Here is a 12,476-nt window from a genome sequence, read left to right as displayed (position 1 = left end):
GTTGCTTTGTCATAACCTTTGTAGATGTACTTGTTAATATATTTAACAAAAGCTTGACACGATGCACAAACTTCAACATTGATATGGCGATCAAACATTTCAGATGGATATGCATTGTAAGGAACAACATCTCCATTATCAACTTTAACCATTTTATTCTTCCTCTTCACAAAATATTTCTTGCCGATTGTCGCAAGCCGGTAAATGGAGTACCCTTTTTTATCCATAATTGTTTCCTCCACAAACTCTTTTGGATAGCTTTTAGTGCATCGACCATTTTCCATACATGAAGCACTCGGATCTCGATCACCACGGGGCCATGAACCATGCACTTCTTCCTTTGTTTCAAACAATGCGGGGGTGGGTGTCGAGTGGTCCGGGAATTCAACACATACAAATTTATCAACTTGCTCACTGCTGTTTGGATCTTGTCATCATGTGCAAGAAATAAAAGGCAATGCATGTGTGGAAGACCGCCATTTTTCGAAATTCAATGGTATAGACATATGCAACCACCGACCGAAGATATCATTCTTCAAGATTTCTTTCATAATTGCTTTTCGTTTCATTTCGAATACCCGTGCAACTATTTCGGGCGAAGTGTCGAAGTTTGGTGTTCCTTGAGCGCATCTTTAATTTCACGCCAATTAGGGTTTGCGGTCCACCGTAAGAAAAATATCCGGGTGCTTATAGTGCCGGGTGATAGCCATTGAATCCGAAAAATCTCGTACATGTGCCTTGGACTTCCAACATGCGAGGAAGGCAAAATGAACCGTTGGCCAATTTGATGGGACTTAATCCCTCAAGTGCAACATCCGAAGCACTTGTACACATCGAACGGATGGTGTCTTGATTTAGTCTAATGTATCGCAGACGGTTCGTTCATATGCAGCCCAAGCATCAACCAAAAATTCATGCAACAATTTACCCGGCAAGATGGATGAGTACTCGTGGGTCGTTCAAACAAGCGGTAGGCGTAATACAATAATTGGGTGAGTCTTGCATTGCTTGGAGCATTTCTCTTGACGTCCCACAACTTTAAATCGGTGACCAACCCAAATCCCCATAAGGAAACGAAGAACATAATGCAAAGGCAAATAAAGCGGGATGACATTCGCTTATCCGTTCCAACTCATGCCCTCCTCTCAAGCGGAAGTACAATATCGCATGGCATCAACCTTACTCCCATCTCCGGGCAATATCACCGCAATCTCATCGGTTATCCGGAAGGTTGTACCTTCATCTATCCAGCGCGGATCATAGTGTAGATGGACGGAACATTGTTATTCTCGAAGCATTTTCAGTTAAAACCTTAAATGCTTGCTTATAGATATCACAAAACTTGTGGGTGCGCAAAAGAGTTTCTTATGCGGTTTTCAACACTTCCCTTGACAAATTCGGATTACGATTGTGGCGGTGATCCAAAGCAGCTAGGGGATCATAAATATAAAGTTGTGAAAACTTAGGTTCCATCCCTGGATCGGGCAACAATGAACCGATTTGATGCCATGACTCTCCATGAACGATGAATGAGGTAGGACCACGTCCATGTAACACCACGATCGTTAAATTTACAACCAAAGGACCGGTAAAGGCATTACACATTGTATTGCCGAATCGCCGCGGAATAATCTTGCACGTTTATTAGATCCTTGAATAAAGATTTAAGTGCGGAGGCAGTGGAGAAAGAAGCGGTAGCTTAACTTTTCTTTGTAAACAAGTTCCAAATAAAAGGTCGGTTCGCCTTGATTTCGATAACTGTTCATCTTTCAATGAAGGGCGAACAAAATGGACAAAGAACATCCATCTTTCCCAAAAAGTGGCGATTTTGGGCTGGAAGCGCATGACCTCTATGAGAATTAAGAATTTCTTCTTCACTTTCGTCAAATCTAGTCATATCATGATCTTTGCAAAAATAGACCTATGATATATCACATTTTACGATATGTTGAAACCTAACATAAGAGTGAGAATTTAAGTTTTAACTTACATAGTGTTATTCTCACAACTTTGCATTGTTACATCTTTTGTGTGGAGGTTGGCTTTTCTCGTAAGAGATATCATACATTGATGAAGATGACCTGAACTTGATGCGTTGACCTCGTCTTCTTAAAGGAATCTGCAATGTAATCGGACATAACATCTTTTTTCTCTCATCTCTCCGATTTTGTTGTGCTATAGTAATTTGATCGTGATTTAGAGGCACTTGCATTTCCCTTTCTCTTGAAGGCGTTGTAACGCGAGATCTCGATTAGGAGGTGCAATAGATCTTTGGTGGGAGGCACAACAGATAACATATTGGGAACCGTAATAAAACTTCGATTAGGAGGCATAACATATAGCCTAGTGAGAACTGCGTAGTGGATCTTCGATTAGGAGGCACAAATGTGATAGCCTATTGGGAGCTGCAGAAATTTTTCGATTAGGGAGGCACAACAGATAGTCTATTAGGAGCTGCATTAGATCTTTGATTATGAGGCACAACCGATGGAGAAGGAGTAGATCTTCGATTATGAGGCACAACAGATGGAGAAGGAGTAGATCTTCGATTATGAGGCACAACCGATGGAGAAGGAGTATATCTTCGATTATGAGGCACATCGGATGGAGAAGGAGTAGATCTTGATTAGGAGGCACATATACTAAATTGGGGGCGAGCATATATCTTGATGGGGAGGCACATATATCGGATTGGGAGGCGTAACGGGGATGTCGTCTTTGTGGAATTGATTGTGTGAATTAACTCCTTTCCCTCTCTTTCATTTCTCGGTTTGTGGTAATGAAGTCGCCGACCTAAGATACACCCGTTAATATGTTGATATAGTTGTACTAAATAAAATAACAAACAATCAATATAATGATAGATATGTAACTGGACAAATATATATGTGTGAACAAATATATGTGTGTGATAGACAAAGTGAAATCACATATAATAGTATTTCATCTTTGTTGCAATTCGCTCTCTTGCGGCTTGAATTAAGCTCTTTCACCATGATTGCCTAGGAAGGAAATTATGCGAGAAAGTTAAATGGTATAATAATTGAAATGATGGTTTAATAAGGGAGTTCGAGAACAAAAGCGGGTTAAATATTATACCTGAAATATTGGTTTAGGGGATTTCTAACCAACTTATGTGAAACTCAAGAGAAGCTTATGAATATCCTCCTGAACAAAAAATCAAATTAAGTTCAAACAATGTTGTAATAGACTGATTTTCATGATAGACAATATTCAAATGACATTTCGATTCCCGTAAATAACAAACAATCAATATAATGATAGATATGTAACTGGACAAAAGCGGGTGAAATATTATACCTGGAATATTTTTGTGATGAATGAATTAGAAACAAAATTGAGTCGAAAGGGATTATGACTACTTACGTTAAAACCACACTAACCGGAGGTGTTTTTGGCACTTTTGCAAGAGATTTCTTGATCATCTTGATGATATCATCGTGCCATTAAAAGAAAAAAATATATTATGCTTTGCAATTTCCAAAGAGCAAATGCAAGTGCCAAAGAGTCGAGCAGTGGTAGGACAATAAACCCTCAAATTCACCCAAAATTGGTCTTGTCTTGAGATTGACAATTGAAATTGAATTCTCTCAAAAATCCTAGTAGGCTCTCCAAGTGTTTACAATGCCAACCAATATGAGGCACTAAAGGAATAAAAGAAGTGTGAATAAATTTAGACTGCAACCATCTAAAATGCTAAAGATTTTATTTCTATACTGACAACCTAAGCACCACAAAATGACATGAAAATTAGATAAAATTAAATGGAAAACAATAAGAATATATTATGTATTGATACTTTTATTTAGAACTAAACAAATATAACTGGGGAAGACAATAATGATATCAAGAATTAACATAACTTAACTTTGTCAACCATTTGTTTTGAATATGATCCCACGGCCTTGCCCAATGCATCAACACTGTTCTCTATTGGTCCATGGTGACTACGCACAAATTAGAATAACAACATTCAAAACAACAAATGCCTATGTACCTACTACCTATCTCATACAACTTACACGTACTTATTTGTACGAAGCGCATGGAATGAGTTCCTAATATCACATATATGTAGCGACATTAAAAGCAATGAACAAAACCACGCACATCGGTATACTTCAAAACACTAACTCCTAAGTAACCCATGAACCCTAAAACAAATCATCTTTCGCTTCTCAACTCTCTTCCAAACAATTAACTCGGTCAATAACACCACCACCAACGACTCAATAAGCTATTACTACAACCGTGTGCTCCAAACAAACATGTGGAGGTTCTATTTTGAAGTTTCCTTTTGGTAAAATCCCACTTTGTAATAATGGCTACCTTTTTTTTTTTTAATTAATAGCTCCATAAGAACATGTGAAAACAACTCAGTTTATCTCATGGATATACAGAACACATACATCAAATACAAAATTCTTACCAACCTCACAAATGAAGTCTATGCCAAAAGATCACTAAGGCTTGTTGACAACTCTCTCTTTGGTTGTGGCCCTATTATTCCTCCTTTATTGGTTCAAGACCAGGTTATGAAGAAAAGGGGGGACTGTTAGGTGAAATTAAATTCAAATTCAAATGCTGGTAATCACAACATCAATTCTTTCCCTCAAGTGTTGCTCCTTCGTAACTTAGTGACTGGGAGTCGCGACTGGTCAAGACTTTGAAAGCAGCTACTTCCTTCTTCCTTCTTCAATTCGGATGATAAGTTCGTACTCAAGCAGCTACTATAACCAACCTCACAGATCCCACTCAATCTTTTACACCGATGTATCGTACTCTCTCGACCAGGGGATAATAGCATATCAATGAATATTCAACCCTTCATCTTTACTTGAATCGAAAAGGTTGATTTCGGATCAAAAGGTTCAGATTCAGATTTTATCTTTACTTGAATCGAAAAAGGTTCAAATTTTTCGATTTTTCTTGTTTAAAGCACCTTGCTTTCAAAGAGGGGAAGAGAAATTGTTGGGGTTTAATTCGCTTTGTTGGAGAAGAAAGGAAGGGGTTTTTCTAAAGAGAAATTGTTGGGTTTTGCACAGCCGTTAGATTTGTCTAAAAAGATCTTGACCGTCCTTTGTTTATTATTTTGTCCTGTAGCGCCAAATAAAACCTTAGCTTATTATATAGATATTGGATATATTGGAAATATAATATCAGAAATGTCGATTTATATTAAAAAATGGTCAAAAAATCAAATAATATATATCATAAATATTGTATATATCGGTGATATAAAATTTTATATTGAAAATTTCAATATATATCAGAAAAAAAAGTTTAATATTCGATGGATATATATCAAAAATATCGATATTGGTGTACCAAATAAATAATATATATCAGATATATCGGTGATATTTTGGTCTTTGATTACAAGTGCCAATTTTTCAGTTTGCTATAAAACTCTTTTTAAGTGGGGCATTAATATCTGCATCAATTATTGCGTAATAGGAACGGGGTTACCGCAAACCGGATAAGTAAGTAGTCCATGGTATAAAATAAGCAAAAAGTAATGAATGACAGCAGAAAGCCAACCGGTTACAACACGCATGGTGGGACCCCCTAAGTTTGCCTTTATAAACTTCTCATTCCCTGAATCTTCAAATCCTCCGTTTTCCTCTCGTCGAAGTTGGAAGGTCCTCAAATTTTATTATAAGGCAATCGAAAAGGAAGGAGAGTTTTCGAAAAATAGTTTAAAACTAGAATAAGTCGTTCTCTCTCCTTCTTCTTCGATCTAGGTTTTTTTTTTTTTTTTTTGGTTTGTTCTCGATGGCTTCGAAACGTATTTTGAAGGAACTCAAAGATCTTCAGAAAGATCCTCCTACGTCATGCAGCGCAGGTATTTTTTTATGTTCGATCTACAAATTTTTTGTGTTTTAGATAAATATTATAATAATAAATAAGTCCTTTGTTGAATTTGCATGTTTTTATGCGGAATTCTAATTTATGTTGTTACGGCTGTGGAATTGAGTGGTGGTCTCTTTTATTACAAGGATGTGGTGTTCACTTTTGTTTTCAGGAAAGTCCAAGACTTTCCTCTGTATTGTATCAACGAGGATATGGATATTGAAGGTTTAGATTTACACATTGTATTAGACTTTTATAAACTGGTGACTTTGTCGTTCTCAAATAGCTGAGAAGTGATAAGTGAGATTGTTAGCAACACTTTGAATTAGTTAATAGATCAAAGAATGAAAAGGTATATGGAGAGTTGAAAAATAATTTTTCTCTCAATTATTAATAGGTCACGTGTGACGAATGATATTTTTTTAGCATATAGTTTGTTCATGTGGTTGAATGTGTTTATATTGTGTAGGTCCTGTTGCAGAAGATATGTTCCATTGGCAAGCAACAATTATGGGTCCTCCGGACAGTCCATATGCCGGTGGTGTCTTTTTAGTCACGATTCATTTTCCTCCAGATTATCCATTTAAACCACCAAAGGTAAGGTTGCAGCCCAAGTGACTTTAGCAGCTTATGCATATACTAAGATTTTGTTTGTATAACACTTAAGCTGTATGTTATATTGTTCTCCATCACCTGTTACTTAAAAAAATTGACTTGAGTTTTAGTTTTTAGTGTGTACCTCTGTTTCCAAGTTTGTTGAAGGATTTTTGGTTGTATTATATTATAGGCTAATTCACACGTGTATAACATGATGAAAGGAAGAAGTGTGAAGTAAAATCCTTGAAATTGCAATGCCTAATGTTTTGTTAAACCTCATTATATTGGTGGAAAGTTATTGAAGTAACTTACTTTGTTGTTATTTTCTGCCATCAGCCGAGGGTCTAAGATGATTTCTTAGGATCCTCTGAGCATCATTTCAGTGAATAATACGAATATTTTGTTAACCCTCCTCTATATTGGTGGAAAGTTGTTGAGTTTATGATCATGACACATGCCATATATTCCTGCTAGTACGATTATGTATGAAGCCTCTCGTATCATTGTTGCATTTCTGCAGGTTGCATTCAGGACAAAAGTTTTTCATCCAAACATCAACAGCAATGGCAGCATCTGTCTTGATATTTTGAAGGAGCAATGGAGCCCTGCCCTGACCATTTCAAAGGTTCGTTTTCAAATCTAACCTACTTTTCACATGTAAAACAAATGAAAAATTATAACTTTTCACATGTACAAGACACCACCTGAGTTCCTTAACCAGGAACTCGGTCTGTGGTGTAAATACTTCTAAATAAGAGCAGAAAAATAAAAGATAACTCGAAAAACCCAAGTTCGTTGTGTTGGAAAATTTTAGATGATTTATGTGGTTGTCATTAGTCTGTGCTTCCAAATCCATTGTCTGTCATGCTGGTATATATCAACCGTTATATAATTGGAATTGGTTTCCACTATATATATATATATATATATGGGGCCCCTATATATACATTAAGTGATATTTGTAGATATGTTGGATCCTGTTGCGAACTCAATTCTTTCATGATAATGACTAATATTGTCATGCTATGCCTTATTTTCAAATTTTCAAATATATTACATTATGTGTCATTATTTTTGGCATCTCATCTTTTAAAATAGCCAATTAATTTTTGAAACCAAATTTCAACATAAGATAGTAGTGGCTATTATATTGAGAAACAGTTGGTCGTTATCTGATCGGTTAAATCTTTTGTCTGTTTTGTAGCTTGTCTAAATTTTGGTAAATTTCAAATTATTTGATAGGTGTTTGTCTTATTGTCATATCGAAGTTCTCAGTTTCCTCAGTTCCTTGTGTTATTATTGTTGTTTTAGTGAGTAGCAATTCCCTTTTCATTTTCAGGTATTGCTCTCAATCTGCTCTCTGTTGACGGATCCAAATCCTGATGACCCATTAGTGCCAGAGATTGCTCACATGTACAAGACAGACCGGAGCAAGTATGAGACAACTGCTTGGAGCTGGACCCAGAAATACGCAATGGGATAGTGTGGTGCGTATGTATGTGGAGAGATCTCTTTAATGTTATTGTATTAGTCTTTCGTTACTATGTATGACTAAGAGGTCATTTGCCCTCATCATTTCTTCAATGTCATAGGGCAAAAGGAGAGGTCTGCCCTCCCTAAAACATAATGACTACTTTTGATTACTTTTATGATGATTTCAGTCTTCAAACCTTGTTGAAAGTAACTGCCTTGTTCAACGATATTGCTTGATGCTTTCTTCGCTTACCCTCCTAAAGGACATAATAGATTTGAGAGGGAACTAGGGTAATTTATTACCTTGTTGTGTAAATTACAGAAATTTTTTTATCACCATTTATCAAGTAGCAAGGACTTGGAAAAATTAGGTGAAAATCAACATTTACCCCTAAATCCCGGTCTTATCTTTTAACATGGTGGGGTGTTCAAATATAATCACTGCACTTCATCAGTTTGTCTAAGCAGCGTTGTGGAAGAGAAGTAATGAAGCTGATGTTTTGACAATCTACGTCGTGCATTTTAGGTTGGGTAACTGATTGGCTTGGGTTTCCAATGAGTGCACTCAGATCCCCAGCTCATGGATATACTGTGATGAGATGCTAAGTCTCAGTTTGCTGATTGAGTTCAGTACATGATCTGGTTAGGAAATGCAGGATGTAAATTGGCTATGTACTGATTGGCTGGTGTTTCCTTGAAGCAATTTCTCTTCCGTAGATGTATCACTAGCCTCTACCCATCCTACATAGTGTTAGAACTTAGAACGTAGTATTGGATTGAACCCATAAACCCCATAACCAAGATCCATGTCTTTGAGATTTGAGAAGGAAATTAAAGATTGTTGTGCTTGTTTTGGAGCTATTATTATCTTCAATGGTGTTGGTAAATCAGGTTTGGAGCATGGATATATTAGCACGACAAAGTGAGATGCTACTATGATGCAATTAGTCTTTTGGGAATGGCAATGTGGTGAGATTTTTCATGGGAACTGTCTCTGAGTTCATATTCCAGTAGAAGCGAGTTGTGTGTAAATTTAGGGTAGAAATGTAGGCGTACCCACTGAGTTTGGGGGGATTTAATGTTAGGTGTTCTACTGAATTTTGATAGGGATGGAAGAGTCCTTGAATGTTTAGATCGATTTTATGATGTGCGCTTATGGACATATAATATGAACCATTAGAAATGATAAACATGTCACACGAAAAGTCAAAAAGGTCTTGGTTACTTCAAGTACTGCAGTCTGCAAAAACTATTGAACTAGCACATCCCTCTGAATACTCTTCAACACACAGACTCGTTGTAAAGAATACCAAAACTACTCTTGGAGCATTGAATTGATGGCAACGGTGAGAAAACCCATGAACTCTCCCCAACTCCCAATTGCAAGTTGTTGGACCTTGAAATTATTGTTGCCAGAAAGATCTTGGAAAGTTGGCAACAGCATGAAAATGACTGTTGCATGACTCCAAATACTCCAACTTCCAGGTAGCAAAACAGATACACAGCCGCAACACAAAAATGCAATTAGTTTCATTTTCGTTCCTTTAGTCCAGTTGCATTTGTTTGATTAATTACAAAAATTGAAGCCGTTATCCACAAACAGAAATCATATATCAGAGAAAAGGAAACAAAAGAGAAATCTTTATTTGTTTAGCTATGCATTTAACTGTGTTCCATTGAACTCTATTGAGTATGCCCCGCAATTTTAGAATCCAGACAGAAGTTAACAAACGCGAAAGCTACTGAAGGCAGAGAACTGAAAAATGTTAATCTCTGCTAAATCGGATTCAGATTTTTTTCATTTTCTTTCTTCCCACACTCAGATAACAATGCCGACTAACCAAAAATTCAAGCCATGAAGGAGTCAAAAATTAAGTAAATCGCCCATTTCCAGAAAAGAATCTTTGTGCCACGGCGACCAAGAATCGAATCTGAAATTATCAGTTGAACCAACACAGGTGTCTGCTCCAAACTCATCTGCAAACAACTCAGTCTTGATTAAATTTCCAGAAAAGTTCATGGAATCTTCAAAGAAGAACTCTGGCATTGATGGAGCTTCAACGCTCCATATTTCGCTAAATGGAGCATCTAAAGGGGCCGAAAAATCGCAGCAATTTAGCTCCTCTTTTATCTCTTTCTTAACAGGGTTTTGGAGGGGTTTTTGCAGAGGTTCCTTTTGTTTTTCAAACTGAAGAACTGAGGTTGGAGAAGAGAGATTATGATTTTGGGACTCAGTCGACGATGCACACGTAGAACTTTTCATTTCTGGCTTGGGTTTTGTTGGAGAAATAGGTGAAATAAAGTTGGTTTCGCCTTGGATCCTCGTATTGATATTGCAGCCTTGTCATAAATCATTGCAGCTTCTTCTGCTGTCTCAAATGTTCCAAGCCATACTCTTGCTTTCTTAAATGGATTTCGAATCTCAGCAGCCCATTTTCCCCATGGCCTTTGTCTTACCCCGCGGTACTTCTTCTTCTCGCCATTAACCAAGTTGAATTGCTTCATTATCGCGCTCACTTCTTTTTCTTCAACCACATTCTTGATGTCTTCATTCCCAATAAATCCAGTACTCTTACATACATTTCTAAAACAGTTTGTTTCAATGTTGATTTCATTAATGTACTTCTTCACGCGACGCCTAGAAAATATCTCGTCCTCGTCGCTGCTTGAATCCGTTGCATTTTCATCAGTAACAGAAATCCGTACAGTTTTTCGCATGGTTTCATTACTAGTTTCAGAATATCTAGATTTTCGAGATTGTTTGATAAATTCAGTAGAAGTAGTGACATTTCGGTGCTCGGAATATTTAATTGGAGCAAGCAAATCTTCATCCATATTTAAAAAAATTCCATCCATCTCAAATGATGACATTTCAAAGCATGTAACGAAAAACAGATGGAAACTAGAACAACACTAAAGATATGCTTTCAATGAGAATAAAGTAAAAAAAAAAAACTAGACCGGAAAAAGATAAAAAGAAATTTTTCGAAAAGATAAAAATGAAGGAGAGGAGCACAAAAGTAAGAGAAAATTATCTTTATGTTAAAAAGAAAATAAAGGAACCACTGTTTGGAGAATCAGTGTCGGGTGGAAGGTGTGAAGGCCACTTCTTATGTCAAGTACACAAGAAACACATTACAAAATATGCAAACTGTACACAAGAAACACATTACAAAATATGCAAACTGTTTCCCAAGGGGAATAATTATGCAAAATGGAACGAAATGTGAAGAAGAACAAAACAAATAAACACAGAAACTAACTTTGAGATAGAGAAAAAGGGATAGAGATGTGCAGAGAAGGGGTGGACTTGAAACACTAAAAAAAACCTGTTTAATAGGAATCAATCAGCCTAAATAGGAAACTTAGCGAAGTTGGAATATTTCCAACTCATTTCATAAACGAGAAAAATAACTTGGACTTCTGTCTACCAAATTAACTTGCATAAACTATTCCATGTTATCCACTTGTAAAATTTCTATGGAGTGTTGAATATTTTGGCTATTGTGAGTCATTTAATTTAACAATGTATTATAGTTCTTGGAGTGTAGAGTGTTGTATCACTATTATTTTTCTCTTTGACTGACCGCCCAATCGAAGATTCTGCTGAAAACTTGTAGATACTACGGACCGCCGCATCCGGATAATGAATAAGCAATATCCATCACGTGACTTGCTGAGAAAGTTATGGCAACAAATTTATCAATAAATTATATTTTGACTTATTGAACCTCCTTTTGTATGTTAAATTACCTTATAAAATATCGGAATAGCACACATGGTAAGGGCATATAAGTCTTTTCGATAATTTTTTTTGATATTACTTACTTTTATCCCTTTTGTGTCTGTGGCAAATGAATGAATCTACCAATAAATGTGCCAGCTCAATATCGCTTGATATCATATTACTTATTTAGAGAACTTAATGCATTAACTGTAAATAAAAATTGTGCAGTAAAATGCTTATGTATAGAAGACGAGATTACCAAAACAGTCATCATTAGAACCATTGTTTTTTAAGTTAAAATGCGTATGAAAAAAAGACAAAATTACAAGTACAGTACACAAACCATTCTGTTGTGAATTGCTATGCTGAATATATTTTTCATTCTAATTATGGCATTCTTCAATGCAAGATCTTGTACAACTTGCTAAATAATGGTCATTAAAATTAGGGGTGAAATTTGGGTCGGGTTGGTCCAAGCCTAATAGGTTAAAATCCGATTTTTGTTGGTTTTGGACTAACATTTTAGATCCGTAGCTCACGTTTGGTTTTGTAAAATAAAGCCCGACTCGGTTTTGGGTTGGGCTCGGGTTAGAATATATGTGTGCATATTTATATCTATATCTTAATAGTAAAGCTCCTAGGGGTATTTTTCGAGCTCTATTAAAATACCACCTCATTATCTCCTATTAAAATGAGAATTCCTCTCCAATTGAAAAAATAAATTTTAGATATTTCTAATTAAAACGGGAATCATTTTCCTATTAAAACAGGAATTCTTTCTCTATTAGAAAAGATAAATTTTAGC

The 12,476-nt window shown here is 36.2% G+C and overlaps 2 protein-coding genes across 2 annotated transcripts; one reads left to right on the top strand and one right to left on the bottom strand.

The window, feature by feature from the left end:
* The first annotated feature begins 5,549 nt into the window (after positions 1–5,549).
* On the top strand, positions 5,550–8,155 carry LOC147513345 (ubiquitin-conjugating enzyme E2-17 kDa-like). Its single transcript, XM_086596382.1, has 4 exons — positions 5,550–5,866; positions 6,344–6,471; positions 6,992–7,096; positions 7,811–8,155. Exons 1-4 carry the CDS (start codon positions 5,797–5,799, stop codon positions 7,952–7,954), a joined length of 447 nt encoding a protein of 148 aa, XP_086452508.1. The 5' UTR covers positions 5,550–5,796; the 3' UTR covers positions 7,955–8,155.
* A 2,048-nt stretch (positions 8,156–10,203) lies between these two features.
* On the bottom strand, positions 10,204–10,779 carry LOC147513344 (ethylene-responsive transcription factor CRF3-like). Its single transcript, XM_086598909.1, has one exon. It carries the CDS (start codon positions 10,777–10,779, stop codon positions 10,204–10,206), a length of 576 nt encoding a protein of 191 aa, XP_086455035.1.
* Between the last annotated feature and the right edge of the window lie 1,697 nt (positions 10,780–12,476).

Source organism: Coptis chinensis, chromosome 3, assembly GCF_015680905.1.
Source record: "Coptis chinensis isolate HL-2020 chromosome 3, ASM1568090v1, whole genome shotgun sequence".
In the NCBI taxonomy this organism is placed as follows: Eukaryota; Viridiplantae; Streptophyta; class Magnoliopsida; order Ranunculales; family Ranunculaceae; genus Coptis; species Coptis chinensis.
The sequence above is the reverse complement of the archived record's forward strand: the minus strand, read 5'-3'. Positions and strand labels throughout refer to the sequence as shown.